Source organism: Chiloscyllium punctatum, chromosome 4 (genome assembly GCF_047496795.1).
Source record: "Chiloscyllium punctatum isolate Juve2018m chromosome 4, sChiPun1.3, whole genome shotgun sequence".
Taxonomy (NCBI): domain Eukaryota; kingdom Metazoa; phylum Chordata; class Chondrichthyes; order Orectolobiformes; family Hemiscylliidae; genus Chiloscyllium; species Chiloscyllium punctatum.
In genome coordinates this window covers 43,361,025-43,387,529 of record NC_092742.1, presented here as the reverse complement: position 1 = coordinate 43,387,529, position 26,505 = coordinate 43,361,025, and the positions used below count along the sequence as shown (strand labels likewise).

The following is a 26,505-nucleotide window of genomic DNA, read 5'->3' as shown; positions in this document are numbered from 1 at the left end:
TTTGCTGGGCATGCCACCTTGCCCTTGGCTCCACTTGGCCTGAAGCTTTAGCCAGTTGGTGCTGCCTCTGGCGCTGGGACCGTGTGCTGGAGCTCACTCCGGGGATCTCTAACACCGCAGGTCAGCCCACAGCAGCTGCCGGCTGAAGCCATGACCCCGGCGGTGACTGTGAGGGGGCTGAAGCCGCCCAGGGAGTGGTGCTCAGCATCCCCCCTGCAGCACCCCCCAGAGGCCGGCGGACACTCTGCTCCCTCTCCCGCCCTGAGTGTCTCTCTGTGGCTGCCCACCTCTGTACCGAGAACGGGCTTGTTCAGCTCGAACTTGGTGACCGCCAGGAGGCGGTGTAACTCCTATCAGGGAAGCCTCTCAGTGCAAGAGCTTTGGCCGCTCTGTGGGGAAACTGCTGCTAATTCATTCGGATCTGATTCTTTCCTAAGTGCTGTACAGGTCTTCTGATGAGTGGACGCTTTCAGTATGAAGACGGCCGTGGATCCCCACCGTGCTGTCTCGGTGTTAGCTTGCTGCATTCTGATCCTCATGGCCGGCGCCTTCGCTCAAGGTAAATTGAGACTTTATTTGACGCTATGTCCCGTGTCACGTCAGGCTCCGATTGAGAACCGTTACAATAACCGCCCCAGTCAGATTGGTGACCCACGGACACTGGCGACAGTGTGAGCCGCTCTCTCCGCAATGGGAAACCTGCATTTCTGCATCTGGGGCTTACTCGGATCAAACGAACTTTTTAGAAATAAATTGATTTTCACAGATCGGAATCATATTAAACTAACTCCGTCTGTTAATATCAAAGGCTGGATGTTAAAGCTCATCACACTTCTTTTTCAAATATTCTTCCAAGACCTTTTCTGCTCAGACCTGTGGCGGTACTATATAGGTTAAACACGCTTCCTTTAGAAAGGGTGAATTTACAATGTAAATGATACTGTAAAACAGATCTCGTATTTACGAACACATGCAGTGTACCTCTTAGACCTGCGCGTTCAGAACTGTCTTCTTTTGGGATTCAAAATGAAGAATGAGGTAAGTGACACTTTGGGAGATTTCATCATCTCACTCGAACAGCTAAAGCAAAACCAGCCCAAGCCTTAATAAGTGAATTCATCCGCTGTCTGGCCAGATAATATATATATATATATATATGACATTCATTCCTGGTGGTGGCACATCCAATGAAATTAACGTTTCTTTAAGAATTATGGTTCAAATGACGCTCCTTGCATTTTTAATGTGGGAGTCCAGAATGCAATGAAGTTCCAAGAGCGGATCCACTGTCCCTCAGATTGAATGAGTAGACATCTACCCCTTTCTGTAGAAAAACACAGCAATATGGCATTGTAGAAAGTTGGAGGAGGTGTTAGCCGGGAGTAGAAACCATTTTTAAACAACCCTTTGAAATGTAGAAATGGAGGGTGGGTGGGAGATGGACATGCATTATACTTAGCAATGGTGAGATGTTGTTCAGCTCCAGTGAGAGATGATAACCTGCCACCTTGTGTCTTTGGAAGTGAAAGTGCTGACGCCTTGCCGCAGTTACACCATTGCAAGGATACACAATGTGTTATTTTTATTGTCAGTATTAAAACGCTTCAAATGTTCACCGTCTTGTTTGACTTTGTACTTTTTCCCTTGTGTTTATGGTCATCTTTCCTCAACAGTTTTGATGACGGAAACTTAACAGCTGACGTTCGTAGTTTTAACAAACCCACCGATACTGCCTGTCTGTCATACATTTTATTTTGGTACTGGAATCACATCGTTCTCTGTCATAAAACATGTATAACGAAGGTCTTGTCACACTTCTGATATCAACGTCGTAAAATCCATTTCTGGTATTGAAAGGGAAATGTTACAGCATTTATTTGGTAACAGTAATTATTAATAACCAGGCTCTAGGTGTGATTATGTAGAGCTTTCTGTACAGCACACACGCACAATGAGCTTCAAAGCTAAGGGTGCCGGAAATCTGAAATAAAAACAGCGAGTGCTGTGAATACTCCGTATCTTTGAAACTGGAGAAAGTTAGAATTATGACTAATTTTAACCAACAGAAACGGGAAAGTCGAAATGACAAAGAACGGGGAAGGTTCAAAGGCAGATGAGATTATATAACAGAAGGACCCTGGTGTTGCAGTGGAAGCAATAAGATTGTTATCGAAGTACTGGGGAAACCAAGGAGTCATCTCAGCAAACAATGCTGCTTTATTTGGTTAGTGTGGAGAAGAATGTGGACTTGCTGGGCTGAAGGTCCTCTTTCTATTTTTTCTTTTTTTTGTTCTTTTATTCTTTTTTCTTCTTCTTTCCCCCCACACTACCGCCTAACTGCGGCAGTGCTTATTTTTTCCCCAGCACCCATGGTGTGTGTGTGCAGGTGTGAGACACAGTGAAAGACAGAAGGTGCAGGAATCTTTACTCAATTTCCACCACCAGGAATTTAGGAAAACACCCAAGTGGCCAGTGACAAGCAGTGCATTAAAAAGGGCAATGCTGTGTGATCAAACAGTGAAGGGGAGGGCAGGGACTAAATAATGCACTCCACTCCCTGCGGCGCCCACCTCTCCCTGAACAACTCCAGGGTGTTGGTGGACACCGTGTGCTCCTTCTCCAAGGACACCCGGGCTCTAACGTAACCCCGGAAGAGGGGCAGGCAGTCGGCCCTAACGACCCCCTCCACGGCCCGCTGCCTGGACCTGTTGATGGCCAGTTTGGCCAGGCCCAGGAGCAGACCCACGAGGAGGTCTTCAGACCTGCCCTCCCTCCTCCGTACCGGGTGCCCGAAGCTCAGGAGCGTGGGACTGAAGTGCAACCAAAAGCAGAGGAGGAGGTTTTTAAGAAAATCAAAGAGGGAGTGCAAACACCCACACCCAATATATACATGGTCCACGGACTCCACAGAACAAGCAATTGGGCTGGGAGTCCGTGAACAACCGCAATCTGCGGTTGCAGGGGACTGCTGTGTGCAGCACCCTCCACCCCAGATCCCCAAGAGAAAGGGGGAGGACTCCCGCAGAGAGAGCCCACCACTGGGGATCCCCACGCCCCAGTGGCAAATGGGCACGCCAAGGCGTGTCCGGACGGTGGATGAGGGAGAAGAGGTGGACGGTGTGCAGCAGCAGTCTATACAGGGACCGCCTTTTTACATCCTTAAAAGGGACAAAATTAAAATTCCAGACGCGGCTCAGGTTGTGGGGCACAGGCTCCCGCGGGAAGTATGGGACCTTGGGGCCAATGTGAAATTCCGTCCGGGCTGGGGTGAGCACAGACAGGATCCCACCGCACATCTGAGCGTCCTCCAACTGGTGTACTATGTCGGGTCTGAGCACAGCCCTGCCCTCCCCTCCGACAGCCACTCGAACCCGCGAGTACGGAGGTGCGGATTCCTGAGCAACGGCTCCCTGATGACAGCTGCTACTCCTGCCAGAGGGTAGGCGCGACACGATTCGACCATGTTCCAGACAGTGATCAGGCCCTGGTAAAAGACTCGCAGCGTCTTGAGGGCGACCTCCAAACCTTCACGGTCAACGAACAGGAGCTGTGTGTCGTAATTGAGGCTACGCACCTGGCGGAAAAAAAACGTCGCCAGGGTGCACCATCTAAGAGGAGGCTCGACGTAAAGGTATCGCCGCAAGGTCTGAAGGCGGAACGTTGTGACCTGGGTGCGGATGCACACCAGCGACTGGTCGCCCTCCTCAATAGGGAGACTCAGAACCTGCGCGGCGACCCAGTGCATCTTTTTGTCCCAGAAGAAGTCGACCAAAGTTCTCTGGATGTCAGCGACAAAGCCAGGAGGAGGGACCAAAGTGACCAGCCGGTACCACAACATGGCGGCCACCAGCTGGTTTATGACCAGCACTCGACTCCTGTAAGATAGCACTCGGAGCAGTCCTGTCCAGCGGCCTAGGCGAGCCGAGACTTTGGCCTCCAGCTCCTGCCAGTTGGCCGGCCAGGATTCCTCAGCCTGGCTGAGGTAGACCCCCAAGTAGAGGAGATGGGTGGTACTCCAGCTGAACCCCTGTAACTCCTCCGGCAGAGAGTCCACCCGCCACAGACCGACCAGTAGTCCGGAACATTTGGCCCAGTTGATCCTGGCGGAAGACGCTGCTGAGTACACTGCCTGGCACTCGCGCATCCTCCCCAGGTCAGCCGGGTCGGTGAAAGTGAGGAGCACGTCGTCGGCGTAGGCCGAGAGGACCACCCCCGTGCCCGCGCCGCACAGAACCAGCCCCGACAACCTCCTCCGCAAGAGGCGCAGGAAAGGCTCCACGCACAGGGAATACAGCTGGCCGGACAGGGGGCAGCCTTGACGCACTCCTCTCCTGAAGCGAAGGGGCGCCGTCAGGGACCCGTTAACTTTAACCAGGCACTCTGCGGCGGCGTACAAAAGTCGGATCCGGGCGACGAACTGCGTCCCGAACCCGAATGCCCGCAGAGTCCCGAGCAGGTACTCGTGATCGACCCTGTCAAACGCCTTCTCCTGGTCGAGAGACAGGAAGGCGCTAGGTAGACCAGCCCGTCGACAGAAATGGATCAGGTCCTGGAAGATCCTGTTTCTATACTGTGGGGAATCTAATCTAAATGCCACACAAGCTGTTTTGGGTTTCTAAGACATAAATGTTGAGGAGAGTAATGATCTTGAATTCAACTGGTACTCTGATGCAGACAGTTGACTGTTGTTAAAGGTTCATAGCCCCCGTGCACATTTCACCAGTAGTCTCTCAGGCAAGCATGTGTAATTAGATACATTGCTGCACTGGCATTCACAGGTGGTTGACTCTACTACAGAACGAAGACTGACTGCAATCTTAGTTACTAATAAACCTACAATTCTCCTTGTTTTCCTGGACCTCTTTTATTTTATTGTACCATGACATATATTTAAATTTATTGTAAAAATTATAGTAAACTTCTACAGTGCTAACATTCTCCTTCCCACATCCTTCCCACTATGTCATTCCTGCTAATACCATGACTAAAATAGAAATATATATTCACCTTTTCACGTGCTTGTGCAATTCTGGGAAGTTGTTGGAATTTCTCATCTACAAGTTAAAATGTGTTCTTAAAACTTTTCATGGACTTTTATTTCTGTTCTTGAAGAATCTGAAGGCTCAGTGGAATACCAAATACAGACGATTAATTAACATTCCACTGCTTTTATTCATATTTAAATTTCTTTAAACTTGATTAGCAGAACATCAGATCTCCAGTGCCGAACAATCCCATTATTAATTCAGTCCATTCTTTGAATTACACTCTGTGGATTTAAATATAAAATTAACTTGAAATTAAAGATTGCTGGGTAACCAGTCTAATCATACCCTCCAGGTCCAAGGAGTGTGTGAGGAGTAATTAAACCTTTGCTATCTATAATATTAAATATCCATTGTAAATACTAATAGATACACAATGGAGTTAAATAATACATTGGAAACTGCAGAAGTAATACTTATAAATGTTTTCTAGGGATGGTTACTCTGCTAATTAGTTGGGCAATCAGTAATTTACATTTTTCTTCTGTACCTGTAGGAATTGAATGCAAACGTGGCTGTCATTCAGTAAATGGATTCTGTGAAACTACTGGTGAATGCAGGTACAAACTCAACTATTTATTTAACTTGGGGAATATTATTTAAGATCTAGATTTGTGAAGAAGATAATTTTGTTTGTTTTTAATTACAAATGACTAATGTCATTTGACTAAACTGTCCAGCAATGGACTAGTTAAGTGTTAACATTGAATTTAGGAATGATTATAGCACAGACGAAGGCTGTTTGACCTGTGGAATCCATATTGGCTCTCTACAAAAACATTATAGCTATTTTCACTCCTTGCTCATAGTGCTGTTGTTTTTCCCTTCGGGGGCTTAACCAAGTCAATTCACATCATTTGAATTTGCCAAACTGTAAGGCAATGCACTGTAGATCATAATTATCTGTTACATAAAAAAGGTCTTATTTATGTTCCCTGGTCTCTTGGCGAATCACTTTTAATCTAGGTCCTTGACTGTTCTGCAATGGGAAGAACAGTTTCTAACTACTCTTTCTGGACCCCTGTAAATAAAGTCATTGTAGTCCTGCTGGATCGTAGGGCTGCTCTCTCATTCGAGAGATATGACTGGTGGTGGTTTCACCGAAGGGTAACCACACCTCAGGCTAGGAAGAGGTTGAGAAGGATGGCCTTCACGGTAACCTCAGCTAGTGTGGAAATTGAACCCATGTTGTTGGTGTCACTCTGCAATTGCAAACCAGCTATCTACTCCATTGAGCTAACCAAACTCATCAAGACACTTATCAAATCTCCTCTGAACCTTGTCTACTGAGAACAATCCCATCATCTCCATTACATACCCTCCTATGACTTTATGACGCTATGGCTTTGACTGGTTCCATCCCACTCCCAGTCAACTGTCTGAGGCTGAACCAAATTGTTTACAACTTTGGTGTCATACTTCACTCCAAGATGAGCTTCCAATTACTCTATTTTTATAACTGCACAAAACCCTACTATGTGCTTGCCTACACTGCCTCCAGCTTAACCAGTTCCCTGATTTTAAAATGATCATCCATGTTTACAACACACTCCATAGCATGACTGTCTAAACCCACCAAGATACCTGTACTCCTCCAGTTCTGACCTCCATCATTAATTTTAATCACTTCACCATTAGTATATTGCCTTCAGCTGCTAAGACTCAATACCTTCCTTCATTTGTTTTTCCTGTCTGATGTTCTAGCATGTATTCCGATGGCATCTAAGTTAAATCATATTGAGGTTTGGATTTGTCATCCCAAGAGTATTGAGCATGGTTCCAGTTGATATGGCCAACTGGAGTTGCACATTATTCATGATTTTTTTTTTACTAAATTAAAGTCAATTACTTTTCAATTTTATGTTATTTTGATTGACCAAAGACTCAATTCTCAGGCTTTTTTTTTGCCAGTCATCATTTTTCTGGAGTTTCTAAAGCTACCATCTCCCCACCCAACACCTCCCCTGACCCTTGGTTAAAGGTGTAGCTTCTAAATGGAAGAATCCTTGAAAAAACTCTGTCACACCCACCTAGCAAGTCAAGACAATTTTCCTGTTTTTAATCTTTATTGAACAGTAGTTCCCTGAATGTCTAATTACAGAAAAACATAAAAATGTGGAAGGTTTGAATTTTAAGAAGAGGGTGGATAGACTAGGACTTTTTCTGTGGAGCACAGGAGGCTGAGGGGTGACCTTATCAAGATTTATAAAATCATGAGGGATATGGAGAAGATGATTGTCCAATGTCTTATTCCAAGGGTAGGCGGTCCGAAACTAGAGGGCAAAGGTTTAAGGTGAGAGTGGAAAGATTTAAAAGAATCCTGAGGGGCTATTTTTTCACACAGAGTGTGGTGCACATATGGAATGAGCTTCCAGAAGTGATACAGGTGAGCACAATTATAACATTTAAAAGACATTTGGACAGGTACATGGATAGGAAAGGTTTAGAGGGATATATGCTAAATGTAGGGAAATTTGACTAGTTCAGTTCAGGAAACCTAGTCGGTATGGACGAATTGGGCTGAATGGTCTGTTTCCATTCTATATGTCTCTACAGCTCTATAAATGGTTTTAATAAATACCATGTGGGAAGAGTCAGAGTTAGAAATGCAAATCTTTCAAGGCTCAAGAAGAACATCTCCATTGTGGAATGAGAGAAGGTGATGCTGAAAAGACTTTGTATTTAAGAGCTGAGTTCCACCCTCATGGGTTGGGAGGGGCCTGGTGAAGGCTCCAGAAGGGAAAGCTGAAAACTGACGTCTGTGCTAAAGAATAGATTTATGCATCATGCTCGCCATTTTTAATGGTGATGCCCCTCAAGAGAACACAGAGGTCCATTTTGGAAAGTAGCGAATTTCCTTTTTAAGCAAAGTGATTATTTCTGATTGTGTCAAACATAGTCAAAGCAAATCACCAAGCACCTTACACTGACACATGCAATTATTCTTTTTGTGAATATTTCTACAAGGTATTTAATTTTAATTCTGCACAGTAGCCTAAAACAAAAGTAGGGTGGCACTGTGGCTCAGTGGTTAGCACTACTGCCTCGCAGCGCCAGGGACCTGAGTTTGATTCCTATCTCGGGCGACAGTCTGTATGTCTCCCCATGTTTGTGTGGGCTTCCTTTGGGTGCTTCAGTTTCTTCCCACAGTCCAAAGATGTGCAGGTCAGGTGAATTGGCCATGATAAATTGTCCATAATGGTGGGTGCATTAGCCAGGGGTAAATACAGGGTAAGGGAATGGGTCTGGGTGGGTTATTTTTTGGAGGGTCACTGTGGACTTGTTGGGCCAAAGGGCCTGTTTCCATACTGTAGGGAATCTAATCTAATGTCTATGAATATTGTTGGCCAATCAGCATGTGTAAATCAGTAGTGGGGTGCCTGGCTTTAACTAGGATTGCAATGCTAAGGATATTGATTTTATGGGGACAGCTTGATAGACCTTAGAATATACTCTGCTGATGTCCCTTTGAAGATGCAAATGACACACAGATATTGTACATCTGAAATAAGGGATTTGCATTTATTGATTTTTTAGGTGTTGATTCCTGGATAAATAAATGACAGGCTAAAAGCGTTAAGTATAATTTTGTTGCTTTAAAGAAGCAAATCTTCTCCTAAAATTGTCAATCTTACTTCTGCGTTGCTGTCTCTACTTGTCACATCCTTGGTTTACCTTAATAACTGATGCAGTTGAATTTACAAAAAATGAGAGTATTTCTTAACTAAAGTTGCTTGCTTGCCATATCTTTAATAACAAAATACTATTAAGAGTCATGACTATCATATTAATTTAATATTTTGATTCCAGTGCAGTTGTGAATATTAAAAATTTGGTTGCATACATGTGCTGAGTATGGTTGCATGATGATGCAGCATATCAGTTGATCCTCCACATTATGCATTTTCTAATCTTAATGTACCAGTGTTAATCACATTTTTACATGAATTGTTTTAGTTTAAATGCAATCGGTCATTTAGATGTAATGCTGCTGCAGATATTATTTCAGACCTGCCATTAAACAATGTCAATATCATGTTTTTGGTCACATGTTTCTCTTTTACAGTGGGGCGCCTGTATTTTTCTACAGCTCTTTATTAAATGGACTCATGTGTGATATTCCTAAATGTAGTCCTGAAAGATTCTTTCTTCTGGGAGAACAGTTTGAAGGATGAAGTATCAACTTTCAATAGAATTATAGAATCTAGAAAGAGGTTGTTGAGCTTACCATATCTATGTTAATTATTTGATTAACAGTATAATTCATTTTTATGCATTACAAACACTTCTTGCATTACAGGGCATCCATTGAATTTTTATAACATCAGCAGGAGGTTTCAGAGGCAAAATGATTAAGAAACCCTGCTCCAGACATTCTTTCAGATGTAATTCTGATAATATCCCAACTCTAGAGAATGTGAAATTCAAAAATTATCTTGCTTTTTGCGGAATGGATCTGTCGTCAATGCGGGGAATTTAACACATAGCTATTGTCACTTGGTGGTGGCTGATATTCGTCAGTATTTTCAGATGTTCATGGCATCATTACTGAATTGGGCCAGTCCCTAATTGCCTTTGAGAAGGTATGGTGAGCAGCTTTCTTGAACTGCTGCAGGCCATGTTGTGAAAGTACACCCATAGTGCTGTTGCGTAGGGAATTCCAGGAATTTAATCCAGCAGTGGTGAGTGAGTGAAAATATATTTCCTTGTACAAGATCATAAGAAGTTAGCAAGCGGTTAGAAAAGCAAATGAAATGTTGTGGAGATTGCAGTACAAGTGTGGAAAAATCTTGTTAGAATTGTACTAGGCTTCGAGGGGACAACACTTGGAACACTGTGAGGTGTTTTCATTTCTTTACTAAAGGATATATTTTGCTTGGAGAAGGTGCAGTATATTTTGACTAGATTGATTCCTTAGATGAGTAGATTGTCCTATGATTAGAAGCTGAGAAATTGGGCCCATACTGTCTCAAGTTTAGATCTAAGTGAGATATAAAGAATTCTGAGGGAGCTGAGATAGTAGGGTCTGAGCTGAATTTTTCACACCAGATGTCAAATGTTACAGAGTTCAGGCAATGGGAGGGGTATTGTAAACTTCAATGTGAGGTCAGTGACATAGAGTCATAGAAGTGTACAGCATGGAAACAGACCCTTCGGTCCAACCTGTCCATGCGGACCAGATATCCCAACCCAATCTAGCCCCACCTGCCAGCACCTGGCCCATATCCCTCCAAACCCTTCCTATTCATATACCCATTCAAATGCCTCTTAAATGTTGCAATTGTACTAGCCTCCACCACATCCTCTGGCAGCTCACTCCATACACGTACTACCACCCTCTGCGTGAAAAAGTTGTCCCTTAGGTCTCTTTTATATGTTTCCCCTCTCACCCTAAACCTATGCCCCCTAGTTCTGGACTCCCCGACCCCAGGGAAAAAAAACAACTATTTATCCTATCCATGCCCCTCATCATTTTGTAAACCTCTATAAGGTCACCCCTCGGCCTCCGATGCTCCAGTGAAAACAGCCCCAGCCTGTTCAGCCTCTCCCTATAGCTCAAATCCTCCAACCCTGGCAACATCCTTGTAAATCTTTTCTGAACCCTTTTAAGTTTCACAACATCTTTCCAATGGAGACCAGAATTGCATGCAATATTCTAACAGTGGCCCAACCAATGCCTGTACAGCTGCAACATGACCAATTGAGGCTCCTGGAGCCAATCATTGGCTACTTAATGTTCTCGGTCCATCACTTCAGCTGCGTTACCTGAGGCAGAAGAGACCCAATGTCCAGTCACCACACTGCCAGATTTTAAAAAACCTACGATATTTAGTAAAATATAACACAAAATAAAAAGGAAAAGTTTCAATCAAATATGGAGGTGCAGGACAAAAGTCTTAAAATTTAGTCTAATAATCATGACTTCTTTTTGAAAAAACATCACTGTTTCTTAACACAATTGTCCAGCTTAGGAAGTTAAATCATTTAGTCAATATATAGCTCGGTTGTTATTAACTTCATGGCTAATGTTGTTTCCAAATTTGGCATAGAGCTCCAAAATTGGTACCAGGCTGATGGGGAGCCTGTCACCTTGAAAGCAGTCTGTGCCCACCAGAAAACCCCACCCCAAGGTGTGAACTATGCTCCAATTTCCTTCTTTTAACTATGCCCCATTCCACAGCCCACTCATCACGAGGGTCTGTCATCTGGTAACACCACAGCCTCATCTGAAATCCTGGCTGCAATACTGAGTGCCTTCCTCTCAACCTCACAGGAATCCCAGCCAATGGACCTGTCCCAACTGTCCCCATTGGTGCAGTGGGACAGGTCTATTGCCACTCCCCCTTTACGGGCTGGGAGCTCTCTGAGATGGGACTAGGTCCCAATGTGGGACAGAAGCCCCTCTTATAACAAGTTTAAAAAGTATTCAGCTGTTTACTGGCTCAGGGCAATTTGGCCAAACAGAGGTAAATCTGCCTCAGATGTTTACATGAAAGGACAGATCTATCACTTCTAGTGTAAAATTCAGCTCATGGATTCTCCTGGCTAGACAGTCTAAAACTAGGAGGGCAGAGTCTCCTAAACATTAGATCATTTTAGATGGGATGAGGAATTTATTCACTGGGGGCTGTGAATCTTTGGAATTCTTTATCCCAGAGGACTGTGGGTAGGTGCTTGTTCGATATGTTCAAGGTTGAGATTGATGGACTTTTGGATTCTAGGACTTGGCGATCTCTTCCTCAATGGTGGAGAGGTTTTGATGGGCTCTGCAGCCCACTCCTGCTCCAGTTTCTTACGTTCAAGACAGCATGGTATGTAACTTGGAGAATAACTTGCATGTGCCCATAGTCTGTTCCTCTGGGGCAGCAGTGGTTGTGGGATTGGAAGGTGCTATTGAAGAAGCTGTGGTAAGTCATTACAGTACAGCTTGTAGATGGTACATACAGTGGCTACAGCTACAGTACACCAATGCTGATGGCAGTAAGTATCTAAGGTGATGAATGGGTTCTCTATCAATTGCACTGTTTAGTCCTGGATGGCATTGAGCTTTCTGAGGGTTTTTGAAGCTGCACTCATCCAGACAAGTGGAGAGTATTCTCCACGAGGTGATGCGGCTTTCCATTCCAGAAGTTGTACAACAACATAATTGACTGTTGTCAATGCTCAAATCCTTATTGACCATTTGTTTCAGCAGATAATCTTTCTTCAAATTTGCTTCAATTTTCCCTACCAGTGAGTCATGCACCATAGTTCTGAAGTTTTCTGATAGTCTAATAGATGCACGCAGCACTACGTTAGATCATAGTTTCAGTTCACAAAAGTAAATAGCAAGTGCTGAAAAACTTAATAGGTCAGGCAGTATCTATTCAGAGAGAAACAGAGTTAACAGGCTACAATTTACCAAACATTGGCTGTCAAATTTGCAGAGTTTCAAGGGAAGGCTTTTTTCTGCAGGTTTTAGCAATCTCACACAGTTCTCCACTGTTTACCTCATTATATGCAATATTATTCCAGTGTGCTATTTTGCTTTCCCCAATGGCAGAATACTTACCACTGCCAAGATCTTTCACCACCCCTCCAGCTGTGGACCAGATAATTCGCTGCAAGCCACAAATAGCCCTTCACAGGCACATAATGGGAGTGAAATAAAGACGTTCAGCTTCCAAGGGAACAAAGGTGCCACAGGTGCTACCTCATTGTAAATAGAAACTCACATTTGTACATTTATTGCTACTCTCCATCAACGTCTGCCTGATTAAGTGTCATTATAACCACAGCTGCAAAATCTAAGCTGCCTCCAATGAGTGACCCAGAAGGAGGCCAAAGTGCAAACATTGGGAAGGAGCATGTAAAATCATGGGTATCCAACCAATTCCTCTTTACACTTTGGGAAGCCAAATGCAAGAAGAAAATATACAGTAAAAGGCAGCACTCTTAGAATCTACAGAGGAATATGCAGAGAGATCTTGGGGTGTAAATCCACAGGTTTCTGAAAGTGGAAACAAAGTGGACAAGTTGGTAAAGAAGGCAAATGGCATCCTTGCCTTCATCAATCAGGGCATTGAGAATAAAGTTGGCAAGTCTTGGTGTAGCTGTATAAATTTTAGTTGGGCCACATTTGGAGTATTGTGTGCAATTCTGGTTGCTGCACTATGGGAATGATGTGGGGGCTTTGGAGAGGTTGCAAAAGAGACTTACCGGGATATTGCCTGGATTGGAGTGTATTAGCTCTCAGGAGAGTTTGGACAAGTGTGGATGTGTTCACTAGAGTGTTGAGGGCTGAGGGAAAAGTAAAATAATGAGAGGCAAGGATTGGGTGGCAAGTCGGAGTAAAAATGTCAAATACTCGAGGGTATAGGTTTAAGATGGGAATGAGACAGTTTAAAGGAGATGTGTGAGGAAAGTTGTTTACACTAAGAGTGATAGGAGCTGGAATATGCCGGGGAGGTGTCATTTGCAGATAGGATAACAGTGTTTAAGAGGCGCATAGACAAGCGCATGAAAAGACAGGGAATAGAAGGAAACATATCATGTGCAGGGAGGTGGGATTAATTTAGAATGGCATCATGGTCGGCACAGATTTGATGGACCAACGACCTGTTTATGTGCTGTACTGTATTCTATTTTCAATGTTTGAATCACCTCCCCCACCTGTGAGATGGTGTGCAGAACCAGCATTGGGCTGTCAAATCACCTCAGGACCCACAACTCCAGACTTTACCTCTGCCTTAAAAATATTCAAAGATTTTGTCTTCCACTGTGTTCCAAGGAAGAGCATTCAAAAGACTCACTACCTTCTCTGAGAAAAAACAAATATCCTCATTTCTGTCTTAAATGAGCAATCCTTCCTTTTAAACAGTGACCTCAAGTTTTAAAGGGTGAGCCATGGTGGATAAATTTATACAAACTCTTACCTTATACACTAGTCATTTCTCGAATTTCTTTTTGGAAATCTAACTGTATGGACATCCCTCTCTAAGTCTAAAATGGCAGGGCTCTAGAAAAGTGCATAAAAAATTGTGCAAGGTTCCTGGTGTGGGATGTGGCCACATTTTCAACATAAGGAGGATTCTTTATACAGATCATTCTACTATAACGTGTGTTTTGTTAGCACGAATTGGCTATAATGTGATTGATGAATTATGGATGTTGTTTGGATGACGCAAAATCTCTGCTGAACAAGTATAGAGATTTTCTATTATCGATCTTCTACAGCTAGATTTTCTATAATGGTTTTCATAGCATGATTTTCTATGGCGCAAGGTTGCAGAGGAATACAGTTGGCACATTATAGCAGAACAACCTGTATTTGAAAGCATCGCTCACATAGTTTTGTCCTTCGGTGAAGCGAGTTACCCCATGAAGTCAACAATAAACAAAGGACATTGCAATTTTAACTTTAAAACTAGTTATCTTGTCAATTACTACATTTAACCAATTGACCAATTAAAATAAATCTCTTCATCTAAGCTGTACCAGCATCTAAAGTCTTTGGTTTCCTGTAATTGTGCAAATGTTTAAATTATTTATCTTAAACACTGCTTTAAATTTAGTGAGTGTTTTTTTACAAGCATATATTTTAAACAAATAATTCCTCAATTAAAGTAGCAGAATTTCATTTAATTGTGTTAAGTTTTTATGTGTTTTTATTTTACATGAATAATTTTGGGCTTATAGCCAGACGATTGTTCAGACATTTTCCCATTTTACCAGGATTCTTTAAGCAGTAGTGCAGAAATATTCTTATTTTACATTCTTTTGTCTTCAGTAATTAATGTTTTGCCTTGTTTCCATTTTTAATAACTGTCCTTTTTGTCTTTTAAGAATTTCGATTTTAACATTTCAGTTATCTATTTTTATTTCTCTTTTTTTTTAACCAATGGGGATTTTAAAGCATCTTGCATCTGGTTTTCTCCTCTGTTAGCAGATTCATACAAATGTGCACAAAATTACAAGGTGCTTCATGATTGTGAACAAATGATTTAATTATCATGCTGCTGTAGGATTATTTACAATTCTTGACCACACCTCTGTACTGCTTTGAGTCATTGTGTTCATTTTGCTCGTTCAGTTTTCCACTTGTTATTTTAATCTTATTCAATTGAATCACAATAAATAGAATACATTATTATTTCTTGTTTTGCTCTGCAAAGAATTTCATATGGCCAGACTCACAGGGATTAATGTGTGATGAGGCACAGATAATACAAAGGCGTCAAAATGAAGCAGAATGTTTCTTTTTTTAAAATGGAATTTAAGGAGGTGTTGGTAGTATTTTCTCACATTATGTCATGAGAAGAAAAGTAAGCCCTTTACTGTTGTGAAGGAGGGAGGAGGAGAGAAACAAATTCATTTACCTAAAGGTAATGATTGGACAACATTGGCAGAGATTCACCGACTGTCCTCACATGGGAATGGGGCATCAAGATATCTGGGGAAATGGAGAAGAAAACCCTTCAATTACATATCAAAACTACCCAAAGTTTGAACTCCTCACCATTAATACTTCATGCAAGACTTCCTAAATCCATTTTCACTACTCACACTTTAATTACTTTGAAAATTTCACCTTTGTATAGATACCTTGCAAAAAACATTTATGCCTATAAAGTATGGTTATGCCATCTTTAGGCATATTCATTTATGATGTTTAAAGCAGAAGAGAAGCAGGCGAAGATAACACAGATAAACTAAACTAAAACAGAGCAAAAATAGAAATAGTACTTGAAAATGAAAAACAAAGGCACAGGACAAATGTTAGAGCAATTATTTCTCCAGAATTATTTCAAATGAATTCAGTACTGTTTAATCTTTGTTGCTTGTATTGATAAATGGAACCAAAGGACAGAAGTTGCAAACCTGTGAAGTGATTGTAACAAGGTCAACCAGGTCGACATCATAGAATATGAGTTCTCTGATTTGGGCTGTTAACCTGGTCCAATTAGGGAATCCTGGTTGACAGATATAAACAGGAGTGTCAGGGTTTTGTTCACCCTAGGAGCTGACTCTGCGCTAGCTGGGTCAGTGTCATATACTGTGCACATGTAAATAAAAGGTGACTTGGTCATGAGATACTGGCCTCCGTGGAGTGAGTTCAACCTGGTTCTTAGCCACATACTATTAGTGACACTTTGCCTAGAACCTCAAAGCTGTTTCTCTGTTACAGGTGTAAGTCTGGCTGGCAGGGAGAGCTATGCGATCAGTGCATTCCTTTTCCTGGCTGTTTACATGGAGACTGCACGAAGCCTTGGGAATGTGCATGTGAGGAAGGCTGGACAGGCAGCCTCTGTGACACAGGTTTGTTGATGCATGCTGTGTTCTGCAAATACAAAAGGAAAGCTGTAAAATCCTCGATATAAATTAAAAGCAACTGGAAAATACCTAGAATTATTTTTGAGCCTGATCAAAACTTGGATTTGAATATTCATCAGTAAATTTACTTTTAGGTGATTTTTTTTCATTTTGAAGATGGGAACCTATCTAGAAATATTCCCTTTTAAAAAGAGTTGATTTTATATGAACTTCATTTTTTTGTGTTCAAGTATTTTTGTTCCATATGGTTAACATTTTATGGTAATTTACAAGTTAGAGAAAAAACCTGAATGTCTTGAATAGAGCTGTTCCATCTTAAGTATCATTTTTCTACCACCTCCTGTAACCATTTCACATTTTTCTTTCCCAATTGTTTTAAATAACAATATTGTTTCCTACCCCAATAGTCACTTATAGTAAATTATTCTAATAACTGTGTGAAAAATTTTGTATTCTCCTTTTGTTATTCTAATTATAATGCTGTATTTATGCTTCATTTTCCAATTTACCAACCAGTGAAAACATCTTTCAATTATTTATCCTTTCATGATTATTTGTACTTTGAAACTTCTTTCTCTTTAACCATCTCCAAATCAGTGAATAGTAATTGAATGCTTAAAGCTATTATCTAGATAGCTCCTGCAAGAAATAAAATTGTGTTTTTGTTGCTTAGTCTTAAGGTTGCTTAAAGCCTTGGATGCTCCTTCTTCTTTCTGTAGCCTTGTTAGACAGGCACGTTGAGTGCTTCTACACACTTGGGTCAATTACCCCTAGAACGTACATGATCCCAATCTATGTAATTTGGAGCAAGGTCAAGAATTATAAGGTAAATGGAAACACTATAATAATATATACACATCAGTTCCCTTAAAAGAGTCTGTGAATCTTTGGCCCATGAAGTTTAAGTATCTATAATTATTTATCTAACTCCTTCGAGATGTAACTTTCCATCCTTCAGGCCTGTTATGAAGGTGTAAGGGGTACTGTAGATTAAATTAGATTACTTACAGTGTGGAAACAGGCCCTTCAGCCCAACAAGTCCACACCAACCCGCCGAAGCGCAACCCACCCATTCCCCTACATTTGCCCCTTTACCTAACACTATGGGCAATTTAGCATGGCCAATTCACCTGACCTGCACATCTTTGGACTGTGGGAGGAAACCGGAGCACCTGGAGGAAACCCACGCAGACACGGGGAGAATGTGCAAACTCCACACAGTCAGTCGCCTGAGTCAGGAATTGAACCCAGGTCTCTGGCGCTGTGAGGCAGCAGTGCTAACCACTGTGCCACCATGCCGCCTACTTTTAAGGAAATTGAAAGCCAGCAAGGACTTATAAAAGCACACAGAGTGCTGGATGAATTTACAATGTAACTTTTGGTTCAGCAGAACCAGCACTGGCTGAGTTGCTATGAAACAAAAACAAATTCAAATACGGCCAATCAATTTAAATTATGGCCCAAAATACCAAACTTCAATCAAGTTTGAATTTATGACAATATTAACACCAACAAAACGGACTGATGTTTTGGGGTATGAAACTGAAAAAAAAATTGAACAGTTGGAGGAGAATTGCTAAGCCACCGACATGTACAGACTATCCAGAGAATAACTCTCTGAAAGGTACCTTTATCTGTCAATGACCTATAAAACAGAAATCCCTAAGAAGCAATGAAAACAGAGGACGATACAAAGAGAAGATTTGACAGCCCGCTGATTTTGAAATTTGAACTTTTTGGAAAATCCTAATCGGGGGGTTTTATCGAGCTAGTATTGTAGTGGGGAGGGTAAAAGATAGGTTAGAGAAAGGAGTTATAAATAGTTGTTAGTTAATATTCTATGTTAGACTTAAAGAATAAAGTTCTTAAATATTTTTGAACTTTAAATAGTGACTTTTTGGATAGTTCTTGGCCTCTCAAATTTTAACAGATTACCACATGGGATAAATCTTTTCTGTGTTGCTGGTTTAAATTAGCAAGGGGGGGGGGGGGGGGTTTACCCCATGTCATAACAGCCTTTGGGATAAATGTTGTTCTGAAAGATTTTAGTGCAGTAAGCTTTGGCTTGTGTCTCCATTACATTCTCACCAATTTCCCTCAGTTTCTCGGGTACACACCAGCTGGATCTAGAAACCTATTCTTTCAGCTCCATTCCTGTCATTAACAATATAAGCTGACAAAAAGCATAACAAATTCGACCTAGCCAGTTGTTGCTCTATCAGTTTATGTTCAAATAAAGTGATGGAAGTTGCCTTTGACAGTACAATCAAGTGACACATAGAGGAATCTAGCTCCTTACCTTATAATATTCTTAGTTCAAACATGGACAAAAGAGCTGAACTCTTGGTGAGGTGAGGTCAGAATAACTTCTCTAAACATCAAGGCAGCAGTTGACTGAAATTGCCATCAAGAAGCCCTAACGAGAATGGAGTTAATGTGAATCAAGGCAAGCCGCTGGTTGGAGTCATGCCGATCAGAAAATAAGGTGATTGTGATTGTTAGAGGTCAGTCATCTCAGTCTGAGCCCATCATGTCTGGAGTTCCTCAGGGGAGTGTTTGAAGTCCAGCCATCATCAGTCCTTTCATCAATGACATTTCCTCTTTCATAAGATAACTGTACAAAGTTCACCAACATTTGTGACACCTCAGATACTGAAGCTGTCCATGTCCAACTGCAGCAGGATAAACAATATTCTGACTTGAGCTTACAAATTCAATGTGCATGGGAAATATCCCAGGGCAGGGCAATGCTCCTTCTAATTTTTCTGAGGTCCATATGTGGCAGTCATTTCGAGAACTAGAAGTCAATATGTTGCACACCAGTCGGCAGCTGTGATAGCATAGTTTAGAGGAAACATTGGGTTTTTAGAGGGGTGGGTTGGGGTGGTGGGGTTGTACGGGTAGGAGCTTTATGATTAAATAGGAGGTGATAGTAGTGTAGTGGCAATGTCACTGAATTAGTAATCCAGAAACTCAGGCTAATGTATCGTGGACAAGGGTTCAAATGCCAGCCTGAGAGTTGTGGAACATAGATTCAATTAATATTTCTGAAATACGTAAAGCTAGTCTCAGACATGGTAGCCTTGAAGCCATAATTGATCATTGTAAAAACTCATCTGGCTCACGAATGTCCTTTGGAGAAGGACCACTTTACTCAGACTGGCCTGCATCTCACTTCAGACCCATAACAATTTGGTTGACTCTTAACTGCCCTCTGAAATGGTCTAGCAAGCTTTTCAGTTCAAGGGAAACTAAAAATGGGCAACAAATTGTGGCCTTGCCAGTGATGCTCATATCCTATCAAAGAATAAAGGATGGGTGGTATTCCTGCACCTCTGTTAACCCACCATCAGGATAAGAATTCAGACCACTAGGCAAAAAAAGTCTAATTGTTTTCATGGCTAATTCTTGCTGTTGGATAGATTCTTTTGAAGATTTCAAGTTAGAACTTACAAAAAGGTTATTTAAAAATGCAATGAATTCATTTCAAAAAATATTGCATTCCTTTCAACATTAAGGCAATCAAGATGATGATTACTAAGAACATGCTCAGGGAATATAAACAAGGCATTGTATTAGAATTCTGCTGTTCTTAAATATATCTATGTATAATTTGGTACATAAATTACATTTTAAGTTATACTTCAAATGAAATAATTTGAATTAAAAATTAAACACTTTCTTCAATAATGTATCTTTATTCATATGTGGTTTCTCTGGCCCTGACTCTCTAATTTATAATCTAACCGTGGGTGTTGGCACGTTCAGTGGCAGCTGGCTCACAGCCCCTATCACTGAGTAAGCACATCAAATCCAGCTCCAGTCACTTTGCTAAGAACTGACTAGTGAGCTTCTCAGCCAATCACAGGTCTTGACAGTGGAACCCCACCTTGCCAAATAGCTTCCACATCCTAACCAGGGGACTCAATGAGAAGATAAGTCTTTTTTCTCACTTCTCACATAGTGGGAGTCACATGGGAAGTTGGGAATTTATTGCCACTGAAGGCTGTGGAGGCCCCATCATCGAATATATTTAAGAATATATATGAAGAATATATTTAATATCATGCTGCAACTATACAAAACACTAGTGCAGCCGCACTTGGAATATTGTGTACAGTTCTGGTCGCCATATTTCGGGAAGGATGTGGAAGTATTGGAAAAGGTGCAGAGGAGATTTACCAGGATGCTGCCTGGTCTGGAGGGAAGGTTTTATGAGGAAAGGTTGAGAGACTTGGGTCAGTTTTCATTGGAAAGGAAAAGGCTAAGAGAGGATTTGATATAGACATACAAAATGATCAGAGGATTAGATAGGGTAGACATTGAAAGTCTTTTTCCTAGGATGATGACATCAGCTTCTATGAGGGGACTACAAATTGAGGGGTAATAGATTTAAGACAGATGTCAGAGGGAGGTTCTTTACTCAGAGAGTGACAAGGCCATGGAATGCCCTCAATACCAATGTAGCTAACTCAGCCACATTAGGGAGATTTAAACAATCCTTGGATAAGCACATGGATGATAATGGGATTAGTGTGGGGAGACGAGCTGAGAATAGTTCACAGATTGGCAGAACATTGAGGGTCGAAGGGCCTGTTTTGCACTGTATTGTTCTATGTTCTAAGACTGAGATAGATAGGTTCTTTAGTACCAAGGGGATCAAGGGTTACGGGGAGAAAGCAGGAGAATGGGGTTGAGAAACCTATTAGCCATGATTGAATAATGGAGCAGATTCGATGGGTTGAATGGCCTAATTTCTGCTCCTATGCCTTATGGCCTTATGGTCATTGGGGCAAGGGATGGATTCAAAGGCCTTCCACTTGCAACCTCAATCTAGCAGGCAGGTCATCCTGGTTTCCAGTAAACCAGTCAATTTCTGTGCCTGCTGGGAAGGCAGGTGGACAAGACACTGGCAATTTGAGGCCCTTTAAGGGACTTAATTACAGGCAATTCAAGAAATGTACTTTCTTCCCCAGCACTCAATAGCTGAGGTGGTGAGTGAGTGGCAAGTATCTCTCCAAGGCAAATTCTTTCTTTATATATTCATTCACAGGATGTGGCATCATTGGCTAGGCCAGCATTTGTTGGCCATCGCTAATTACCCAGAGGGCAGTTGAAAGGCAACCACATTGTTATGAGTCTGGAGTTTCATATAGACCAGGTAAGGACAGCAGATTTCCTTCCCTAAAGGGCATTAATGAACCAGATGGGATTTTCCCAACAATTGACAACGGTTTCACGACTAAATTCTTAACTCTAGATTTTTATTGAATTCAGTCCATGGCAGGATTTAAACCCAGGAGCCCAGAAGGTTACCTGAGTTCTTGTATTAATAGCTTAGCAATAATACCATGAAACCATTGCTTGCCCCAATAGTTTTCCCAACTATTGGTCCACCTTTTCTACCTTTCTTGCCACAAACAGGCAGAAGAAATTGCATCCTTAATTTTAATTAACTGCATTATTTTTCATTACAGCCTCCAACAGCTGCTCACCTGTGCAGCCCTGTGCTAATAATTCTCCATGTATAGAGAGCGAAGATGGTGGCTTCATATGTATCTGTGGACAGGAGTTTATAGGAACCCATTGTCAATTTCGGAAGGGGTCCTGCCACAACAAACGGTACGGGATGCATGCTATCTGTACGACAGGATTTCACGCAGCTTGCTAAGTTTCTAAAACAGATATTAGGAGTGAACTATTTTTGGCTCATCTGACCTCATCCATTCAGAATGACTTCAGTGCCCTCCACTGTAGCAGTCAAATGATCCATAAATAATACCAAGCAATTTTCGTTTCTTCCTCTATTCAATCCTAAATTTATCCTTTAATTTAAACGTGTCACCACTTTAATTTCCTCATTTTGATTTCTATCATGTCCACATGCCGAAGAGAGCCCTAAGCTCCAAAATACTAAATTTAGATTCATCCTAATGCATATGCATTCATGTCAGTGACAGATAAACTGCATTATACTGTTCTAGAATTCATCTAACTGCTTTATTGCATTTCTGAATAAGTCATATTGAATAATAAGTCTAAAGCTGCAAAAGGTTACTGTTTAACTGGAGTTCATTGAACAGCAAGTGGTTTAAAAATCTCGTTGGCAGATCCGTATAATAGAATAATATTCAATGATCGAATAAATTGGAACAAAGAAAGAGGTCTTTCAGCCTGTAGTACTTGTGGTAAAGCTAGTTCTTCATTTGCAAAAATGTATCTAATTTCACTTGCTTTCTCCATATACTTTCAAACTCTATCCAATCCCTACTTAAATCAGGTTTGCAGTTTGTGCCTCAAAGGTCACTTACATTTTAGGCCATTTAGCTTGACAAGTTTTGCAGTCCTTTAGAGTTGATGGCTGCCTTTAAGTTGTCCTGATATTGGGTTCCCCAGAGAATTTTCATCCAATGATCAGGACAGCTGTGAGCGACTGTAACCTGCTGACAGGACAGATTTTGCATATTGTCTACAATACTCTTAATGGTGACATAAATCTGTATCATGCCTTGCTTTTCACACATCCTATGTTCGCCACCTTCTTATCGAAGTGTAAAATATGGCTGGAAAATGCTAAGTTTCACCTTCACCTCTGGAAACAGAGAAGCATCTCCAAGATAAAAATGAAAGCCTTTCAGTCAAAATTATATTTCCAAGTGTGAATCATTTGAAAAACTACAGAACAAACACGACATCTACTTGAATGTTTGTTTATAAATTATTTTGCTTATATTGAATTATTTAACAAATATTGATAATTATTAGTGCATATCTATCAAGGACTTTGCAGGACTAACTCAAAACTACAAATAATATCTAATCACAATTCTACTATTTAACTGTTCACTAATGCACATGTGTTTATGGATGTTATTTTACAGGTTTAAATTTATGTATATCTGTATTTTTATCATAACTGTGCAGGTTTCTTATTTACTATGAATACTTTCCAGTGAGAAGTCCAGAACAACCTTACTTGTGGCAACAGAGTTGTACTGTATATGGTAGTTGGAAGTTATGCAGTCCATTAAAACCCATAGTTAATTGGAAAAGCATATACAATGGCCCAAATCCACTCCCACGAGTCAGGGATGGGATGGAATACTCCCCACTAGCCTGGATGGGTGCAGCTTCAACAACACTCAAGAAAGTTGACCCTATCCAGGACAACGCAGCCCACTTGATTGAACCACATTCACAAGCATCCATTCACTCCACCATTGATGCTCAGTAGAAGCAGTGTGTTATCTACCAAGATACACTAAACAATTCACCAAAGATCCTCATGATCCCTTCCATCTAGAAGGTCAAGGGCAGCAGATACATGGGAACATCACCGCCTGCATATTCCCTTCCAAGCCACTCACCATCCTGACTTGGAAATATGTCAGTGTTCCTTAACTGTTGCTTGAATTCCTCTCTAGGACATTGTGGATGAACCTACAGCATGTGGATTGCTATTGAAGAAGACAGCTCACTAATACCTTCTCATGGGCAACTAGAAGTGGGCAATAAATGCTGGCCAGTCAGCAATGTCCATGTCCCATGAGTGAATAAAAAAGACTGGCATTGTTGTAACAGGCTGAGAGAGGTTGTAGCATCACTTCTTGTAATACTAGGGCCCATTTTCCTTTCTCTGTGCCTGGAACAGTTGGATGGCATTGATGCCCTTAATACTTTGAAACAAGGTATAGAGAAAGCCATGATCACAGGGAGCCAGAGTGATCTATGAAGAAAAGAAAACTTTAAATTAATGGACAAAGAAAAGGCTCAGTTTGAGACGTGCATGTTCCACATAATTTCCCTCTATTTAAGAGTGTGCAGGTGATCCAATTTCCCAGGAATGAGACCAAAAAAAATCTCTTAATTGTGTTAATGGGAACAATGCCCATTACTCAAGGAAGTAAAAATAGCAGACATTGCCATTTCATGCTAACATTGGATTCCAAAAAAGCTGGTATGATAGTTTCAAGGTTATTGATACATTACAGATGAATCAATTCAACATCTATTACTTACTTATTTGATTACAGGCCGCTTTGTCAGAATGGAGGAAGCTGTTTTGATGATAACAAGACTTATTGCTTTTGTTTGCCTGGTTTTACTGGTGACTTCTGTGAGATAAGCATCGATAACTGTCACCCAAACCCTTGTGCCAACAATGGAACCTGCACAGATCAGTTTTCTGGATTCAGCTGTACTTGCCCTAATGGATTCACTGGCAAATTCTGTGATTATTCAGTCACATCTTGCCTTAGCCATCCATGTCAAAATGGAGGCACTTGCCATGACCATCTTGGAGGAGGATTTTATTGTGATTGCCTGCCTGAATATGAGGGAGAAACTTGCCAAACACAAACATTTAATCATGACACAAAACACAATGTTTCTAAGCATGCAGTAACACGTTGGATGAGACATGGCAAACCCCTCCAACGATCATTGCATTTCTCTCATAAATCAGTGCATCAACAAGGTAATGGGATGTTGACAATCACAGTCAAAGAAACCATTCACAAATCCAACTCACTGCTCAGTAGTAGTCAGGTGATCTGTTTTACTGTGCTTGGATTATTAACATGTCTTGTGATCCTAGGGACTACAGGGATTATTTTCTTCTACAAGTGTGAAATATGGCTGGCTAATGTTAAGTATCGTCATCTCCTCTGGAAACAGAGGAAACGTCTCCAAGATAAAGATGAAGACCTTTCAGTCAAAATTATCTTTCCAAGTGTGAATCAATTGACAAACTATGGAAAAAACTATACATCTATTTGAATGTTTGTTTGTAAATCAATTTGCCCATATTATATTGAATTATTTAACAATATATTTAGAATTATTAGTGCATATTCCAGCATTTTGTAATAATTATTGTTTGAATGTTTTTGATAATTGTTATGTTTAGAAACATATACATGAATTTATGTGAATTGTAACTTGACCAAGTGGGAACTTATACATTATGATGGTATTTTTAAATTACCACAACACTGTAACCTGCAGAATGGGATAGCAATGAGTTAAATGCTCCTTTAATTGTGCACAATCTGCTAGAACAAGGCATAGAAAAATCCTACTTTTGTCTGAATTCATGATTTATATATTCTGCTTCAATAGATTTAACTACTGTGTCTAAAAGTTCAATTTTGTAGGCCATTCTCACGGAGTTAATTTTTATATGGTTTATGGTTTATGTTGCCATAATGGAATAAAGTAAAAATCAACAACACTAAAGAATTCCTGATATCAATCTAATATTTATTGATTTTATAACAGGATTTCTTAACAGCATGCTATACATTAACTACCGATAAGTATTTATAATCACATTTACATTTGTCATTCACAAATGTAGTCATAAATACGGTCAATTTAATCATTTGAAAGAATTAAAAACAACAATTAAAATATGTTGTAGCATTTTTTACCAGTGCTCATTTTCAATAGAATTTCACATTTATAATAAATTCAAATCATTAGCATTTACAGGATTATTCTTTATTTCTGAAACTTTTGATGTTTGATCCCTGAAAACAAGATTGACTTTTAAACGAAGTGTATGAAAAATTGTGTTTGTTTACACTTTAGATGAAAAATCTTCAGGTCGACTTTTACATTTTATGAGAAATGAGAAATTTTACATTAAATTATTCAAAAGCTTAGTAAACTCATCTACAAATGGAAAATTTTGCTGTAGTAATCTCACGCTGTTGATACAATGTTCATTTCCCATCATAAATACATAAAAAAATTCATTTAAGAGCAATTGACCAAATAGACACTTATGTTTGACTGCTATATGATATACATAATTACTGATGCATTGAATAAATAGAATTGTAGCCAGTGGTATCTATTTACAAGGTTAATTGTTCACTTAATATGCTACTCAGCAAATCTTTTGTGAGGACTGTATCAAGAGACTAACTCATTGTTTCTAGATTTATAGATTCAAATCCCAGACAAGCATGAGAGACCATATAATCACCACAAATAGCCTCAAAGGTGGTATGTCAGAAAGGAAGGACATGTATTTACATTGTGCCAGCCATCAAGAGAACTCAGTCAATGATTGGTTATTGTAAAGAAATACACAGCCAATTCCATTGATCAGTGAAATAGTAATGAGATAATTTCCATCCTG

General features: G+C 40.7%; 1 protein-coding gene across 1 annotated transcript; it reads left to right on the top strand.

The window, feature by feature from the left end:
• The first annotated feature begins 207 nt into the window (after positions 1-207).
• On the top strand, positions 208-26,150 carry dlk1 (delta like non-canonical Notch ligand 1). The gene is made up of 5 exons (XM_072568501.1): positions 208-559; positions 5,542-5,605; positions 16,213-16,343; positions 21,836-21,980; positions 24,392-26,150. Exons 1-5 carry the CDS (start codon positions 475-477, stop codon positions 25,134-25,136), a joined length of 1,170 nt encoding a protein of 389 aa, XP_072424602.1. The 5' UTR covers positions 208-474; the 3' UTR covers positions 25,137-26,150.
• Positions 26,151-26,505: the final 355 nt, after the last annotated feature.